The 17,389-nt window shown below is 50.5% G+C and overlaps 1 protein-coding gene across 18 annotated transcripts in view; it reads right to left on the bottom strand.

The window, feature by feature from the left end:
- The window catches only part of MAP4 (microtubule associated protein 4), a 169,696-nt gene that overhangs the window by 1,548 nt on the left and 150,759 nt on the right, over nt 1-17,389 (bottom strand). For 7 of the 18 annotated variants that reach the window (XM_033864843.2, XM_073811106.1, XM_033864849.2 and 4 more), the window contains 10 exons: nt 17,277-17,383; nt 16,259-16,474; nt 12,780-12,984; nt 12,162-12,221; nt 11,749-12,041; nt 10,164-10,277; nt 8,270-8,362; nt 3,735-3,816; nt 2,135-2,247; nt 58-247 (listed from right to left, as the gene is read on the bottom strand). In XM_033864843.2, the coding sequence (XP_033720734.1) occupies nt 58-247; nt 2,135-2,247; nt 3,735-3,816; nt 8,270-8,362; nt 10,164-10,277; nt 11,749-12,041; nt 12,162-12,221; nt 12,780-12,984; nt 16,259-16,474; nt 17,277-17,383 (1,473 nt within the window). Of the gene's footprint in view, nt 1-19; nt 248-2,134; nt 2,248-3,734; nt 3,817-8,269; nt 8,363-10,163; nt 10,278-11,748; nt 12,042-12,161; nt 12,222-12,779; nt 12,985-16,258; nt 16,475-17,276; nt 17,384-17,389 lie in introns of those variants that run through there. The other 11 variants (XM_073811110.1, XM_033864847.2, XM_033864851.2 and 8 more) reach the window with 8 other exon arrangements.

Genomic DNA, 17,389 nt, shown 5'->3' on the forward strand with positions numbered 1-17,389 from the left:
ATCTGCAGCCAGTGGCAGGGCCCCTGGCTGGCCCTTAGGCCGAGCCCAGCCACTTACTTGTCTCCTGGATCTGGCTGTCCAAGGTCTGGGCCTCCCTTTGGTCACCACCCCCTGCCAGGGTGGTGTGGCCACTGAGGCCACTGGCTGAAGTGGGGGCGCCAGCTTCAGGCGCTGCCTCAGGGATGGCCAGCTCCTCCCCAGCTGGGGGGCCCGGACACGGAGGGGCCTCGCTGCCACCGCCCTCAGTCTACAAATGAAACAGTGGGGGAGACAGTGCAGGGTCAGTCGGGGAGGGCGTGGGATGGTGATGGTGGTGGGTTTCACACACAGTCCCCACCCCCGCTGTTGCTGCTCCCCATTGGCTCAAGGTACAGTCACCTGGGAGTCTAGACCAGGTGCCCCCCCGCCCCCCCCGCCAGACCAACTCCTGGCCTGGGTGGCAGGGTGCTGGGTAAGAACTCAGGCTCTGGGGCAGTAAAGCAGTGCAGCCTGGCTAGTGACACGCTCTGAGAGCCTCCTCTGGGAGACGAAAGGCTTCGTGAAGCCTCTGACATGAGAGGTGAAAGGTGCCTGGCTTCTCAACAAGGCTGATGCCAGATCACAACACTTATGACAGCAGATTGTTAGCAAAAAAGCTAAGGAATCATCTCAAGTTGTGGGTCTGGAGCCACTAGGGCGAGGGAGCTCCGGGAGTTTGAACCAGTTCCTGAGGGGTGCAGGCCGCCACCTCAGACCTAAGGGATCCCAGGGCACTCCCTGCACATGCGAGTGTTCGGAGAGGCTTTCTCGGCCATTCCTGGGGCAGTGCTGCCCGTGTATCCATCATTCATGCGCCCCTGACAGAGGCCTCCTCTGTGCTGGGCATCTTTCTGGGGCCTGGGGACACAGGAGGGAGGAAGGTGTCCAAGGAGGTGTGAGGGAGACTGGGGGGGCCTGGCGAGGAAGGCCTTGTGGTGGCCGTGGACACCCAGTGTGAGTCCAGAGCACAAGAGGGAGGGCTGCTGGGAGGCACTGGCGAGCTGGCACACCTGTGCTGGGAACGCCCAAAGGCGACAACAGGAGAAATCAGAGCAGTGAAAGAAACGGGCCTCTGTGTTAGAAAAATAGTTCCAGAAGTGGTAAGAAAGGGAGGTGATGTGAGTAAAGAAAAGACTTGCGGTCAGAAAGGCCCAGGCGTGAGCCCTGGTCTGCGTGCACCCGTCGTGTGGCCGGGGACAAGTGACTACACCCAAGTTAGTGCCCCGGGGGTGCTGACCGGAGAACAGCCCCTCACAAGGTGTGGAGCATGTCCTGAGAGGCTGCGACAGAGGGAGCTAGTCCGGGCTTGAACGGAGCACTGAGGTGGGTGGGACAAAGTGCGGGCTGGGATGGAGCCGCGCTGCGCGGTCAGATGCAGGGGAAGGCCCGGAGCACTGCTCATGTCCCCTCTCCCTCGCCCACCCCTCCCTGAGCAGCTGCAGCCACCCTCAGGCTTGGAAGCCGGCAAGGCGCTGCCCCCACGGCCCTGCTACCCGATGACACGGAACAAAGGACAGACAGCATCTTGGCAGACAAAAGATCTCACAGTACTGTGGAAGGAGCGCAGAGGGAAGAGAGGGAGGGAAGGGAGGAGAGGCCCAACCAGGATGGGAAGCCTGCCGCCTGAGTGCTCTCCAGAGCCCGGCCCGCGCAGGCCTCCAGAGGGGTGGATGCCAGGCCTGCCGTCACGGGCAGTAAAAATGTGCCATTCCGCTCCCAGGCCCAGAACAGAGCCTGACACAGAGCAGGTACCGAACACTCCCGTCTCAGGAGGTGCTGCGAGAACGGTACCACACAGACCCCGGCCTTGTGGGGACCTGCACTCCAGCCCTGTCCCTCTGAACATGGCTGAGATGGGCTCAGAAAGGCAGGCCACGGCTCTCAGGAGAACGTTCCATCTCCAGCTGGACAGGTGAGAGGTGACCGGGCTGGGGCCTCTTCACCTCTCCTGCCTCGCTCAGGACTGATGACAGACGATGGAAACAGCAATGGTGTGGGTGAAACATGACCCCTGAAGAGACTGAGGGGCGGTGACAGGTGCCCACCTGCTGGGACCCAGACTCCAGCCGCACAACCCCACCCCCCAGCTGTGTCCCCGCCAGGACCCACTCATTACCTTCACGGCACCTCCTGCAGGCAGGTGGCCCACGTTATCAAGAGATCCCACCTTCGCCTGGGCCTTCTCCTTGAAGTTCAGCTTTTGACTTTCGATCTTGACATCTCCTCCACCTGGAACCAAACAGAAATGGGTCACTGTGGGTGGCAGAGAAATACCCCTACAGGCAAAGCCAGGAGGCTGGCCAAGGACTGGGATGTGCCCAGTATAGAAATGGGGAAAAAGTGACCTGCTCTGAGGACAAAGGAAGAGGCACAGTGAACACATGCTTTCAGCCTCATAAACACCCTGTTGGTCAGGGTCAAGATCCTGGAATCCTGGTTTTCCAGCTGCCACCACTGATACTGGAGGAGAGGAGTGACTTGCTCAAAGTCACCAGTGAGCCAGTGAGTCACAGGATGGAGTATGGTCTAGGTGAGCAGTTTAACTGAATCTCACTGTCATGAAAAGAAGGGAAGGCAAGAGGCGGGAGCAGAGGGGAGGCAGTCTGTACACAGGCAACGTTCACAGCTCAGCCAGAGTGAGGCCATGGGATCAAGGGCCAGAGCACTGTCACTGGCCACCCGGCCCCTCAGCTTGGCTTTCCCTTGAGCCCTTCTTCATTCTCCCATCTCCTCCTGGCTCATATCACCAACCTCAACACCTAGCTGCCTGCCAAATTCTCCAGGTATCCTACCCACTGGATTTCTGGCCCCTTGCAAAAACTGGACCTCAAGTCACTCAGTGTCACTAGGGAAGGAGGTATCTCACAGGACTGGATTTTCCAGATAGAAGGAAAAATGAACGTTAGTTAAGGGGCAAAGTGTTTTGATCCTTTTACACAGAACACCTTCTAAAATGGATGACAGTTTTTGCTGAGAGGGAAGGGAGTTTTCTTTGCCTTCCCCTTAACTGGCCCGTGGCGTGGCGACTGATCTCTGAGACACCAGACCTGTCAGCCAGTGTGCCTGCCACTACAGATACGGCACTACCCCAAATCTGCTGCCGACCCAGGGTCCAGGACACACGAGGCTCTTAGGGTACAGCCGAGCCAAGAACGCAGGCCCTGCTCAGACAACATTGCCAGTGGCTCAGAGGCCTCCACGGGGGCGCCAGGCCACCTGTGCTGCTGGCAGGAGAGTCTGCATTGCTGTAGTGGCAAGATCCACATGGGCAGGCCGAGGCGGCATTATTGAATGGCTCCCTATCTCCTGCTGGAGCTGCTGGTGGATGATGCTTCACTGCTCGAGAATACCCTCTGCTCCTGAGTCTGACAGGCAAGACCCGACCACCACTCTCCAGAGCTCCTTCAGCACCAGCTCCTGAACGCTTGCCTGGGAGGCTGAGAAGGGTTCTTAGCCCCTAGCGTACCTTTCCCCGAGGCCTAGGTCAACAGTGCCATGCACACAGCAGGTCCTCAAGACGCTGCTGGTGCAAATGGCAAACCTTCCACACTGTTCCTCCTCCAACTAAAAGGTTAGTGCCCAGAATCCCCCCTCCCTGACAGGGACTGAGGACTACGTTGCTTCTACTGCTGTGCCCTGGGTGTGTGGCTCCAGGAATCTTCATGGAAGGACAGAGACATAGGGGTGAAACCTGGGACAAGGGAGGCACCACTCACCAGGCTTGTGCTTAATGTTAGCCTTGGACCCACACTTGGAGGAGACCTTAGAGATGTCCACCTTCTTGTTCTGAATCTGAACCTGAGGAGAAAAACACACAAAAAAGTGACTGCCTCAGTGAGAGAAGGTGTACTGCCAGGTCCAAACCCATGCTCTCTTTATAGTCTCCAAACCCGAGGTCAGAGGCCGCCTTCTCCAAAGGCTTCCCTGGCTCTAACCTCACTCCATCCCTTCTTCATACCATCTCTTGAAGGGACCTCAGCACCAGCTCTACACTAATCGCTTCAGGTGCTCAATCATCACCTACAGCGTACCTACTACCATCAAAACAGCAGCCTCTACTCTGGCTCATCTTTCCAACAAGGCTGCAGTTCTCCCTAAACAGGAGCTTGGGGAAATGCACTTTTCCCAGCCACAGATCTGGCAGCTGCTAAAGCAAGCCACCACGTGTCCTCGGCAACAGTGACAGGCTCATCTTGCGCCATCCCTGAGATGACCTGTGAGGAGTCAACAGAGGTCACTCGCCACGGCTGGGCTCTCGCCAGGGTGTGGAGTCCACACATCTGTTGACAGTGTGCCACAGCTGAACCTAGTCCTCAAAAAAAGAATAGTTGATAAGGGGAAGTTTCGCTTTATAGATGTATTCCAGCCAATAAATGAAGAAAGGACAGGATAATTAGAGTCTCACCACAGTGCACCTTCACTGAACTCATGGTTTTGGGCATCAACAGCCGCCAGCATCACGAGGAGTGAGACGACGAGAAGAGTGAGACATTATGTTTCCTGATAGAAACACCACCACTGCCTATGAACGTCTTGCAAAAATGTGGGGAAAAATATCAAGTCTGAATCAATCTAAAGAAAACTGTGGGTGCCCATCATCGGATGAATGGATAAAGATGTGGCACAGATATACAATGGAATATTACTCAGCCATAAAAGGAACGAAATTGAGTTATTTGTAATGAGGTGGATAGACCTAGAGTCTGTCATACAGAGTGAAGTAAGTCAGAAAGAGAAAGTCAAATACCGTATGCTAACACATATATATGGAATTTAAGAAAAAAAAATGTCATGAAGAACCTTGGGGTAAAACAGGAATAAAGACACAGACTTACTAGAGAACGGACTTGAGGATATGGGGAGGGGGAAGGGTGAGCTGTGACAAAGCGAGAGAGAGGCATGGACATATATACACTACCAATTGTAAAATAGATAGCTAGTGGGAAGCAGCCGCATAGCACAGGGAGATCAGCTCAGTGCTTTGTGACCGCCCGGAGGGGTGGGATAGGGAGGGTGGGAGGGAGGGAGACGCAAGAGGGAAGAGATAGGGGAACGTATGTATATGTATAACTGATTCACTTTGTTATAAAGCAGAAACGAACACACCATTGTATACCAATTATACCCCAATGAAGATGTTAAAAAAAACAATAAATAAATAAAAAGAAAACTGTGGGACTAATGAATACGTTAAGTGAAACCGTGGGGACATCCTCAGCAGAATCCAAATTCTAGGACAAACCACTCAGTTTACTCTGAAAAATATTACCGTGAAAAAAGAAAAAATGAACAGGGAACTTGTAGAGTAAGAGAAACCTAAGATTATAAGATGCAAATCAACCAATCACAACTTATGGACCTTACTTGTTTCCTGATTAAGCAAACCTGTTTAACATGCTATGGGATTTTATATACATATGTATATTAGAGTTCTTATCTTTTAAAGTTACATATTGGAATATTTGCAGATAAAAGATATAACTGAAACTGGCTTCAAAATAACTGGGGTGGGCATTTATAGATAAGACTGGCCACAAAGATTAATAAATGAAGCTGGGTAAAAAAGTACATCCAATTCACGTTACTATTTTCTCTACTTTTGTATATGTTTGAAAATTTCTATAATTAAAAGTTTTAGGGACTTCCCTGGTGGCGCAGTGGTTAAGAATCCGCCTGTCAATGCAGGGGACACGGGTTCGAGCCCTGGGCCAGAAGATCCCACATGCCGTGGAGCAACTAAGCCCGTTGCGCCACAACTACTGAGCCTGAGCTCTAGAGCCCACGAGCCACAACTACTAAAGCCTGCGTGGCCTAGAGCCCGCGCACCACAACGAAGAGTAGCCCCCACTTGCCACAACTAGAGAAGGCCCATGTGCAGCAACGAAGACCCAAGTCAGCCAAAAATAAAGTAAATAAATAAATTTATATATATATATATATATATATATATATATATATATATATATATATATATATAAAGTTTTAAAAAGCTTAATTGCATCTCACTAAGTTAACAAAGCCTCTGAGACAAGCTCTGCCTTCCCAGGCTGGTACATAGAAGAGCCACAATCCGCTTCCAAAAGATACCCCCAACCTGCTCCCCTAGCCCCCGGCCTCCACTGACGGCTTTGGCTTTAGGGAGCCACGTGCTGCTGCTCTGGCCTAGGATGTGTGTTTCTCGTGCTAGCCCCAAAGTCGCCCGCAGTGACGCCTGGCAGCCAGCACCAGCCTGTTCACCACCACCCCGGCATTCTCGCACCTCGCTCAAGCCGTGTGCTCACGTGATCTGCCCCTGGCCTGCAGGCCGCTGCAGGTGTCAATACTGCTACTGAAGTGACACTGCCAACAGGTCTCAGAACCCATTAACATACACACCCCTCCTTGCAAGGGTGAAATGGAATTAAAACTGCTGCAACATTTAAACTGGGATCAGCCACAGAAGTAGCTGCTATGTTCTCACCCGATGGCCTCTCAGTTCTCAACAAGAGGCATGTTTATGTGTACATGGGGACATGTGGGGAGTACTGACCAGGATCCTGTTCCAAGCCACGAATCCCTGTGGTAACCCCAGAATTTCTCTCTGGGGTAAGGAGGGCCCTGTGGGGGAATGGGGTTAGACCCGTACGGCTGGTGGCCACCCTTCTTATACACAGGTATATTTATGGTGGCTTTATGGAGGGGCTGATGGAAGGCAGGACAGCGCCATAGTCCAGGCTGTTTACCCTCATCTTCCCACTGGAAACACTGTCACAGGCATTTTCCTAATGCTCTGCTGTTTAAGGAAACCTCCTAAAATGAAAACTCTTTTAAAAAGTACATTCCCTCACCAAAAAAATCTTGTTTGAAATCATGTGTAGGCAGTGTGGGAAGACCATACTAGGTGACAGATGAACGAGGACTATTTTCAGAGCTCTGACATACACCACACAACATATATAAATGCATTTCTGTGTCACACACACACACACCCACACACCCACACACACATGCACGCAACCCAATTCCCTCAGAATCCCTGTTCACCTTCCGTTTGCATCTAGGCCAAAGCCTGAGAGGAAAAGCTAGGGCCAGTGCCTACCTGCGCCCTTCACGGGTTGGATCTTTCTCACCTTAACCACACACTGCCTTTAAAAGCTTCCCCCACCTCTGCCTTCCCACACTGGGATGGCTGATCTCTGGCCAACTTCCAAGTTGGCCAAGAACCAGCCACCCGAGTGCCAAGGATGCAGTTTCTGCCCACGCCAGGAAGAGCCAGTGGTGGGGAGATGACCAGGAAGGATGTGCAGTAGGGGAGTTGTGCAGGGGGAAGAAAGAGGTGTTCTATGTTTGCACCCTCACAGCAGAACTGCAGGGTTGGGCCCTCTGTAAGCCATGGGCAGGACGACATGACCACCAAGGGGGCAGGGGGACAGAGCCTAAAAATGAAGAGGGTAAGCAGAGCAGGACTTAATCCAGGTCAGGAAAGAGAGGAGAAGGAACTGAATGAACCCAAGGGAGATCAGGACAGGGCAGCTCTCTCCCTCTTGGGGTGGGAGAGAAGCTAGGGGAGAGGCGGTGAGGGCAGGGCTCTGTCACAGGGACGTGGAAAATGCAAGTGTGCTCTCCACATACCAGATGACAATGGTGATCTACACCATCTCTCCCTAGACCAGGACCTCCCTATGAGCCCCAGTCACCTGTGTCCCTAACACAGATCTTAAGGGTGGTACAGAGTAGCAGCATGATAAACAGGATGTCTAGATGGGCGAGAGAAAGAGCCAAAAAGAAAAGGAAATAGGAGGAAGGGGTTGGAAAAGGTAAACAGTGGGGGAAGGAGAGCAGAAAGAAAAGAGGGGGAAGGAAGCAGGGAGAGAAGAGGAGAAAGAGCAGAGTCACAGAGATGCAGGGAGGGCACAGGACGGGTGGGAGCACGCGGAACACAAACTCCCTGCTCTACAACAGCAAGGACTCGAGGATGGGCTCTGGAGAAGTCTGGACATCTGTCTCCAGGTCAGGACCACTGCACCCCCAAGAGCGGACTCGAGACAGACCGCGTCCCTCAGAACAGGTCTCTGAACCCCTAAGGCCTCCCACCCACAGGGGCAAAAGATGTCAAGTGGGTGTCACCCAGCTGTCGTTTAGGGCTCACCAGAAACACTCAGTCTGAACACATTTGAGCATCGGGGTCCCCCCGACTCCACTCGCCCGCCAGGGCGGGGCGGCCCTCTTTCCAGGGTGCCTCAGACACCAGCGGCCCCGAGCGCATACTTACATTACCACCTCCAGGGACATGCTTAATATTGTCCTTGGAACCACACTTGGACTGAATATGGCTGTAGCTCACTTTTTTGGAGACTATCTGGACCTGGAGTGTTAGAGAACAGAAAAAACAACACAAAGGGAGAGGGCTGGTTAGAACCGACACGGGGCAGGCAGTGAGTCCACACGTGACCACGATGAGCTGCAGGGAGTGCTGTTAAAACCCCACCTTCAGCAGAACTGCTGTGGAAAAGCACAGGCCAAGGAACTGGAAGGAGCAGGAAAGGGAGTGAAAACACGAACAAACAACACAAGGACAGAAGATGTCGCCAGAGTGCTACATGGGCACCCTCACTGCTCCTGGGGGCCGGCTGCAGTTCACAGGGTGCAGACAGCAGTGGCCCCAATGCCCACTCAGCCACGGCCCACCCCCCGCCTGCTCTCTCCCCGACGCTCCTCTCTGCAAGGGTCCTGCTCATCCGGACCCGTCCTCACCCAAGGACGGCACTTCCCTTAAATCTGGGGCCTGGAATCGCTGCAGCCAGACCTGCTCTAGGAAGCAAAGGCTGTGTGGAGAAGCCTGGGGCCGCTGGCTCACGGCCCAGATCTGATGCTGATGGGAAGGAAGGGACCCGAGGCCGCTGGACCTGCTATGCAGAACCCTGGGCACCAGGGGGCACAGGCCGAAGCCACACTTCCACGCAGAGCCCACTTGTCTCAGGACTCAAGAAAGCACAGTGCAATTGAGGTTTAAGTCTAGTCTTCTTTTTGATTCCAAGGTAAAACCCCTTCCACAATCCTCCAGATGCCCAATCCTGTGCCCTGTTTCATGTGTAAAGAGACTAGGCTCTGGGCAGGGCTGCAGTGAGGCACAATCTGGGGGGGCACCTGCACAATGTGTTGTATATAAACGGCTCCCCCTGGAATGGAGCAACACAAAGGCTCAGGATCCAAGATCTGGGACAAATAATTCTTTTTGAGCCTTCTCAAGAAGGAATAGTTGCCAGCGTCCTTCCTTCCTTTCCTTAGAGCACTTCACAAATGATGTAGTAGCCCCCAAACTGAAGGGTTCTCCCCAGAGTAGAATCTACCCTGAGAAACTCCAACTGTTCCTTGCCTTCTTTACATACATCAATGATGAACAACTGGTGAGCAAACCACTTTCCTAATGAACCAGAGACCTACAGGACCTCTAGAAGCTCCCAGGAACCATGGTGCAGCCTTCCCCACCTGCCAACCATACAAAGTCCTTGCCCTGGCCACCTACCTGCCACAGATAAGGGCAGAAGGTTCCCAGGGCAAGAGGAGGGCCCTGGCTCCAGGGTGTGGAGACAAGGGGAAAGAACCTAGCATTTCCCCGCTGCATCCAGGTGACGGTGCAATCCCTATGCTGAGTGGGTTTTCGCTGGGAATCAGCATCCTAACTTTCAGTACAGAGGTCCTTGGAGAACCAGGACAAATGAAGCTATCTCCACACCCAGAGGTGTTGAGAGGGGCCTTCAGTTGAACTTGAAGGACAGGGGCTCCAGGGTTCCTATTGCTGGAAGGTTACCAGTGCCACGTCTTACTGAGGAAGAAGCTGGGTACTCTGTGTTTGTGTACATAATGGGTATGTTTCAGATCAAGGTCAGAGTGAAGGTAGTGACTGAAAGTGTTTGGATCCATTTTATCCAGCTAAATAAATATTCCCTAAAGGGCTAGTGGGCTCCTAGCTCTGTTAACTTTCAGGTTAATAGAGAATACTTTCTGATGCCTGAGTCATCAAACACAGAGGAAGGAACACAGGGAGAAGTAGAAACTAGTTAAGGATAAGAAAAAAGTGCAATAGAAGGGAAAGTGACTGAGGCTGGAAGAAACAGTTGACCATCTTTTTACCTTCAAGAGGTAAGAGTCTAAATAAAACTCACTTTCCCAGCAGGCGGTTTCTGTGCACTGCCAATTGGGCCGGCTGCTTTAGTGACTGCGTTAGGTTCAGGCTTTCGAGCTGGAGCAGCTGCCTCTGTTTTTTTCTCTACTTTGGCCTGGATGGAGATAAAGGGAGGGCAAATTTCAAACCAAGAGGACAAGAGCCCAGATACAAAGAAGGGAAGAGGGCTGAAGGGGACTCGCATCCAGGCCAGGCCACCATGCAGAAGCAGGTCACCCTTGCTCCTAGAAAAAAACCACCGATTTGCCAGGGCAGACCAAGCTGGAGGGAGAGGGGCTACAGACCAGACTTGAGACACGAGGAAGAGATCAAGACACCATTCGTGGAGAAGAGGCAAGAAGGAGGCTAAATGAGCGATTCTCTTCTGAGTGTGTACTAGGGTTTTCAAATCACAATGTCCCACCCCCCTGCCCTATGTTCTGATATGCCCCAAGAAAGCTGCCATGGTCACAGGGAGCTATTACTGATGATGGGAAGTGCCACACCCTCAGGTACGTTGGAACAGAAAATACTTTCATCACCAGACTGAGTTACTGAACTCTCCACCAAGACCTCCTGCAACTTTTGCACCATGAAAACATAAGAAGAGCATGGGCCAGGGTGGGAAACAGGCAGGCCATCACCACCACAGCCCCAGATGCCTGGCTGGGTACGTTAGAGCCATAATCTCTTGTCAAAAGCAACTCTTGGGCCCTTATCCCAGTTTTCCATCAGTGTCTTCCAACAGCACCAGGATTCTACTTCATTTTGGACCCTCTTCAATTTTTTAGCAGCTCTGGATTGAAGCAATTTAAGTATCCTATCCTGAGTGGCGGGTGGGCGGGGGGAGGCGTACGCCGGTGGTGGTGGTTTAAGTGCTAGAGAATGAGGCAGGAGGTGAGAAGGTTGCTGCTCCTGGGACTTTGAACTTGGACTTTTGCCACCACCTTTTCACACATAAAATCCCCGTGGCTGCTAACAGTTAACAAATAATTCTGGGATGGATGCACCCAGAAAGTCCTTAAAGTGAAGCGCTGTGTCCAGCCATGCTTCTCCATCTCAACACTCTATCACGGTCCTTTGTTTAGGAAAGCCAGGGGCTCGCAGCAAGTCACCCTGGCCACAAGAGGACACTAATCCTCGTTCAGACAGACTCTCCACCCAAGACACAGCATAGGGAACAAAGAGGTGGTCCATCTTCTTTCTGCCTATCCTGCTGTTCACAGTGCAGGCGTAAGAAACAGAACAAACCAGGTTCCCGCCCAGTGTCTCTCACCTGTTCAAGGCTCAGAGGCCTCCTCTGTTTGTTTTGTAAAGCAGAACCCTTTTTCCTCCAAGAGTGTAAGCCTAAACCCCAAAATGCAGAACAGGAGAGGAGAAGAGAAAGCTCAGAGCCACCTGCTTGCTGCTGCTGGGAGGCGGAGCCCAGGAGGAAATTCCCTGACGCTGAATCCAACGTCCTGACTGCTCCCTGCATGGTGGGCCCTTTGGGCTGATGCAAGGACATGCCTGGGAACGGTGCTTAGATGTGGCAGAGGAAGAAGCAGGGGCCAGCCTGCTGAGGACCCCAAGCTCCCTGGACTCACCCGGCCTCCTCCAGGCTGGTGCTTGATGTTTTCCGTGGAGCCAACCTTGGAACGGACATTCTTCAGATCAGGGGCAGAAGCATTGGTAGCCACGCGGCCCAGCCTTGGGGCAGAGGAGCTGGGCTTGGCTGCCGTGGGCTTCTTGTCCACGGAAGGAGTCCCAGAGGGCCGGGGAGGGGTGGCTGTGGGCTTGACGCGGCTGGGAGTCACCCCTGCTGGGGGTGCCGCCCCAGGGACGGCGGCGCTTTTCTTCACGGAACTGGTGGAGGTGTTCTTTGGGCGACTCACGTCAGCTGCAAAGGTGGGAGTGAGAGATAACGGGCATGCAGGGAAGAGAGCAAAGGGAGCCTTAAAGCCATGGAAGAGGTGGGGGTTTAAATCTGGGATCCACGAAGCGGGGGATGGGGTCTTACCTGGTGCAGACTTCGTAGCCATCTTCTTGATGTCTGCAGGTTTCCCCTCAGTCTTGACCGCTGCACAAATATATACTTTTTAACATCAGGATTAACAAAATAACCTACTGAATGGCTCATCCAAAACTGAGATTCATGCATTCATTCAACAATTACTGAACTGTTTGAGCCAGGGGCTGTGCTAGTATCTGAGAATAAACTAGTAAATCAGACAGCCGAGTAAAGACCACGCCCTGATGGAGCGTCCAAGGCCAAGCACTGTGTCTTACTCTTTTCTACAGTCTTGACAATGCCTTCCCTTCTACGTGGACTTTCTTTGAATGGCCTATTTCTTATCATGAAAGTCCACGTGCTGTGGAGTTACTAAGAAAGGAATAGTAAATTCTACCTTGGAATTCATGAGAATCCCCTTCACTCAGGATTTTTCTGGGTACACATACTTACTAACCTCACATGGAGATCGAGGCTATCACTTTTCAACAGACCTCATTAAGGACTGGTGCACAAGCAGGTCTGCACAGATGTCTGTGATGCCGGCTGCTGCTATGGCTGGAGCAAAAAGCCAAGGCCCCACCCTCCTCCCCACTGGTTCCCATGGGAGGGAAGCGCAGTACTCACCAGCAGGCCTCTTGGGCAGGGGTGTAGAGGGGCTCCTACTGCTTGGCCCAGCTGAGGCAAGAGTGGCAGCTGCTGTGGCTTTTGGAACAGTCTGGGTGCTCTTGGAGCCAGGCCTACCGGCCAGGGCAGAGACCAGCTTGGATGGCGAGGCTGGCTTGGATGGTGAGGCCCGCTTCTCAGGAATCTTTGCCTCTGCAACAGGCTGCTAATAGGAAAGTGGGAATAAGAGCTGCAGGTCAGCAATAGGCCGAGGAAGTCACGCCAAAGGATGGTTCCATATAAGCTTATGCCAGAAATCAGGGGTACTGTGGGTTTGGCACCACTGATAGGAAATATATGTGGCTATATGATCAAAGTCCTCCACACAACATGAGAAATGGCTATGTAGGGTGCCGTGTGATCGGGAATCAGGAAACAGGGAGTCAAACCACCTGAATCCAACCTGAACCAGTGAGAGTGAACAGCCCTGAAAATATACCACACCACAAAGTACATCTGCCTCAGGATCCCCTGCATTAAATACTTATGTATTTAAGGTATTAATATTTGACCAGAGATCAAACAAATACATAAAACAAAAAATTTAAAATGTTCAGTCAAATTCAGCCATTCTTTTGGCTAAGATGCACCCAGTGAATTCTGAACAGGATGGAGCTGCAGCTGGAAACTGCGTTGACCAAATCAGTCAGGTCTAAGCTGTAGCCCCAGGCAGGACCCCAACTCACAGTGTGATCTTGGGCAAATCATTGAGCCTCTCTGGGCTTTATTTCCTCATCTGGACAAAGGAGGCTGGAACAAAGGATCGCTACGGACCAGCTTTGATAATAAGTGATGTTAGGGATGGGAGGATGAGGATTCTGTAAGAGCACAGGGACAGTAAGAAGGGGCAGTGGAGGGTGCAGGCCTGACCAACAGAGGGAATGAGGAGGCCGATGCCACAGTTCTGACTGAAAGCAAAAGGGAAAAGCCTCTCAAGTGCAGACACAGGCCATCTGGGTCACTCTAGCTCCTCTTCCATGGAGGCTGGGCATGTAGTCACTATCAAGGAAGGGAAGGAATCAATACAGCCTGGTTTCTACAGGAATAGGCAATGAACAGACTGTTTTGATAAGCAAATATACCATGTTACTCAAGAGAGTAAGCCAAACCACAGACAAAGGGGATCCAGCTCTTATACTCCAAGAGAAATGGCCACACAGAGGGTAGTATGTTGGTGGAGACAAGCAGGATATTGCTTAACTGGAAAATCAGCTAAGGAGTTCTCAGAAATTAAGGGCTGGCAGCCATTTAAATAAACTCTAGCCCTGCAAATGCAGGGTAACGACCATTCCTACAAACGAAGGGCCCAAGCATGGTGTTAAAGAACCCTAAGGTTGGAATCAGGGGAAGTGGTCCAGCTACCAGCTCTGTCTCGAGCGTGTCGTGGGATTCCGTGCAGAGGGACTCCTGCTCTGTTTACTCTAAAATGTAAAGACTAAACCAGATGCTCTCTGGGGTCTCCTTCAAATTTTCAATACTATGAGTCAGAATAATCGGGTGGGGTCTTATATTTTGCTAGTAAGAGTAATAATAATAAAATAAGTTAGAAAAAAGTTGCTTGAGATAGAAATCTCTAAAGGATGTGATGTTCTTTAGACGTCAGGCTTTTGGCCTCAGCAGGCTGCAGAACCAGCCTGCTCTCAGAGTTGGAGTCACTCTCCTGTTTTCTCAACTGTATTTTCTCCTCTGCCAGAATCACAGATCTTATTTTTTCTGAATAGTTTTTTCCCCTTTGTTTCCTCCTATAAATCTTTCTACCAAATAAGGAAAAAAACAAATTTCAGTAGGCTTTAGTTTTTATCCATCTCTCAAAATGTTTCCATCTGTTTCTTATCTAAAAGATAAATAACAGTCATCATTATGAGGCACATCACCTCTTCAGGTCAGCAGCATCTCAAAATGCTGTCTAAAAGCTGCATGGCAAAAAGACAGGAAACAAGAGTATTGATAGAGGCCCTGAGCACCAGTGTTGGAGTTAGACCCAAGTTCAAATACAGGCTCTGCCGCTTATTAGCACTGGACTACAGAAAGGTTACTTAACTGAGCTCTGAAATGAGGATACTAAAATCCACATTATGGGTTGTTGAGAGACAGAATTAAAAGAGTTAATGTCTATAAAGAAATCACTACAGTATGCTTCATTTTTGTTATTATTACAGAGTGAACTTCACTAGAGAGTACCCCCTCCTTCCCATGGCCTCCTCTGTCTCCCCCAGGATTTGCTGCTAAGAAAGTGTCAGGGAGGAGCTGCTGCCACGGCTCCAGCCACCTTCCCTCTGCCCCCTTATTCAAATAAATTGTTTTCTAAACATCAAGAAAAGCAGTGTCAACTGGGTAAATGAGGATCAGAAAGCTTTACGAGATTTTATAATTCCTAGTCTATACTAGGATTTCTCCGTTTCTTGGCCAGGGTTGTCAACCTAGCTGACAATTCCTAGGTTCCACCAGTTTTCTTTACAAGATTAAATGAAAACACTGACATTTTAACATGGTAAACTATTCCTCATCATGATTTTAAAGAGTAATATCGGGGCTTCCCTGGTGGCGCAGTGGTTGAGGGTCCGCCTGCCGATGCAGGGGACACGAGTTCGTGCCCCGGTCCAGGAGGATCCCACATGCCGTGGCACGGCTGGGCCCGTGAGCCATGGCTGCTGAGCCTGTGTGTCCGGAGCCTGTGCTTCGCAGCGGGAGAGGCCGCAGCGGTGAGAGGCCCGCGTACCAAAAAAAAAAAAAAAAAAAAAAAAAAAAGTAATATCAGGCTGACCTAAAGGCCCTTTTCAAAGAAAAGAAGATATTAGAAAAGGCAGTCACCGATTCCACCCACCCTCTCCTCCAAGAACAATCCTGTGAAGCTACTGCTGTTCCAAACTGACCCATTTCTAAGCAGTAATGTGTGGGTGACCCGGAAAACTGAAAAATTGCAGAAGGAGCCCAGTGAGAGGTAGCCTAATGCCAAAAGCAAAGTTAAGTTACCACCTGATGCTGGAATCTGCTGGAAGATAAGCTGGAAGAGCTAATCACTAATCAACTAATGGAGGAAATTCACTTCTGCGGGATGATTAAGCAGAAAGACAAATAATTGAATTTGACTGGGAATTTGATGGCGGAATTACACCAAAAATGAGTATATGATTGGCATGTGGAGTGGGGAAACTGGTTAACCAGTATGTAAACAGACAAAGAGTGAGGAGGAGCTGGGAGAAAGGAGGAGCCAGAGCAGAGGCAAGAGTGCCTCCAGCCAGGGCAGAAAAGGCACAAAGGAAAACAGGCCACTGAATTTCATGGCTGCGTCAAAGTGATTTGCGTTACCCTTCCCCCTTTGCCCTCTCCTTTCCCCTAGTCCACCAGCCTGCTTCCATGTCTGGAAGCAACAGAGTCTGACTACCTGACGCTCGGAGGGGAAAACTTTTCCCTGGCACGGTGCTCAGGTGACTACTTACCTTGGGCTTCCCGTCTTTTGAAGGTAAGGTGGAAGGCCTGGCAGTGGCAGCAGCTGGGCGTTTGGGTGGGGCAGCCGGTGCTGAGCCTGAAGCAAGGCTCATGGGTTTTTTATTCGACCCACCAAAGGTGGTGGGAGCTGGCTGCTTAGGGAGAGAAGTGGGCTGTGTTTTGGCTTTCGATGTTGAAGTCTTTGCAGGTTGAGTGGTGGCCAAAGGCTTTAAGTTGATTTGTTGTTTTTTTTTAAAGGCCAACATCAAACACACAGACAAGAATAAAAACAAATTTAAAAAAAAAGTATAAACTGCACAATTCAAAGTAAAATTATAAGCAATGAGGATAGATGCAACTGAAAATTAGCACTCCTTTCTTCTGAGCTCAGTAAATAGTGGAAAGACACCAGGATGCAGATAAAGAAAACTGGGAATTGTTTCTTAATGACAGTGTCACAAATTCCAGCAGTTTGGCACCTGAAGATTTAAATTCAGTCATAACTTTAAACAATTAACTAACTTTTGAAGCCTGCAATAATTCTGTGAAGAAAGTCACCAGCAGGTGATTAGGCTATTTATTATCTGCACCTCTATGAGGCAATATCAACGTCCTGTTTTAAACCCACACTAAAATGTGGCATTTGTACCTCGCAATAAGTACCAATAGATGTCTGGAGCTATGATCCACCTTAACAATCTGTGCTCCTTTTTCATTAACAGAGACTTCAGAATGGATTTCTGAATAATTCTGTAATTCCCTTTATTATTGTTGTTAAGGGAAGCAGAAACAACATCTACAGAACAGATATTCAAGATAATACGGTCAAAAGCAAAAGATTTAAAGGTTTGAGTTAGGCCACCATGGTAAAATGGGAATATAAAATATTTTCTAAGCATGTCCAAACTTGAGGAAGGACTCATAATAGCTCAGAAAAAAGAAATTTCATTTGCATGATTCAAGCAATAATAAGCAGAAGATAGTTTTTAAAAATTACAGCAGAAGACAACCCACCATTCTGGCACCTACCTTTGTTTTCTTCTCTGGGCTTGGTGGGAGCTCCTTGTTTGGAGGGGTGGTGATGTCATTTCCGGTCACACTCCCAGTAAGCCGTCCTTCCTCTAGTTTGGCTATTCCTAAAG

The sequence above is a fragment of the Tursiops truncatus genome, chromosome 10, assembly GCF_011762595.2.
Source record: "Tursiops truncatus isolate mTurTru1 chromosome 10, mTurTru1.mat.Y, whole genome shotgun sequence".
In the NCBI taxonomy this organism is placed as follows: Eukaryota; Metazoa; Chordata; class Mammalia; order Artiodactyla; family Delphinidae; genus Tursiops; species Tursiops truncatus.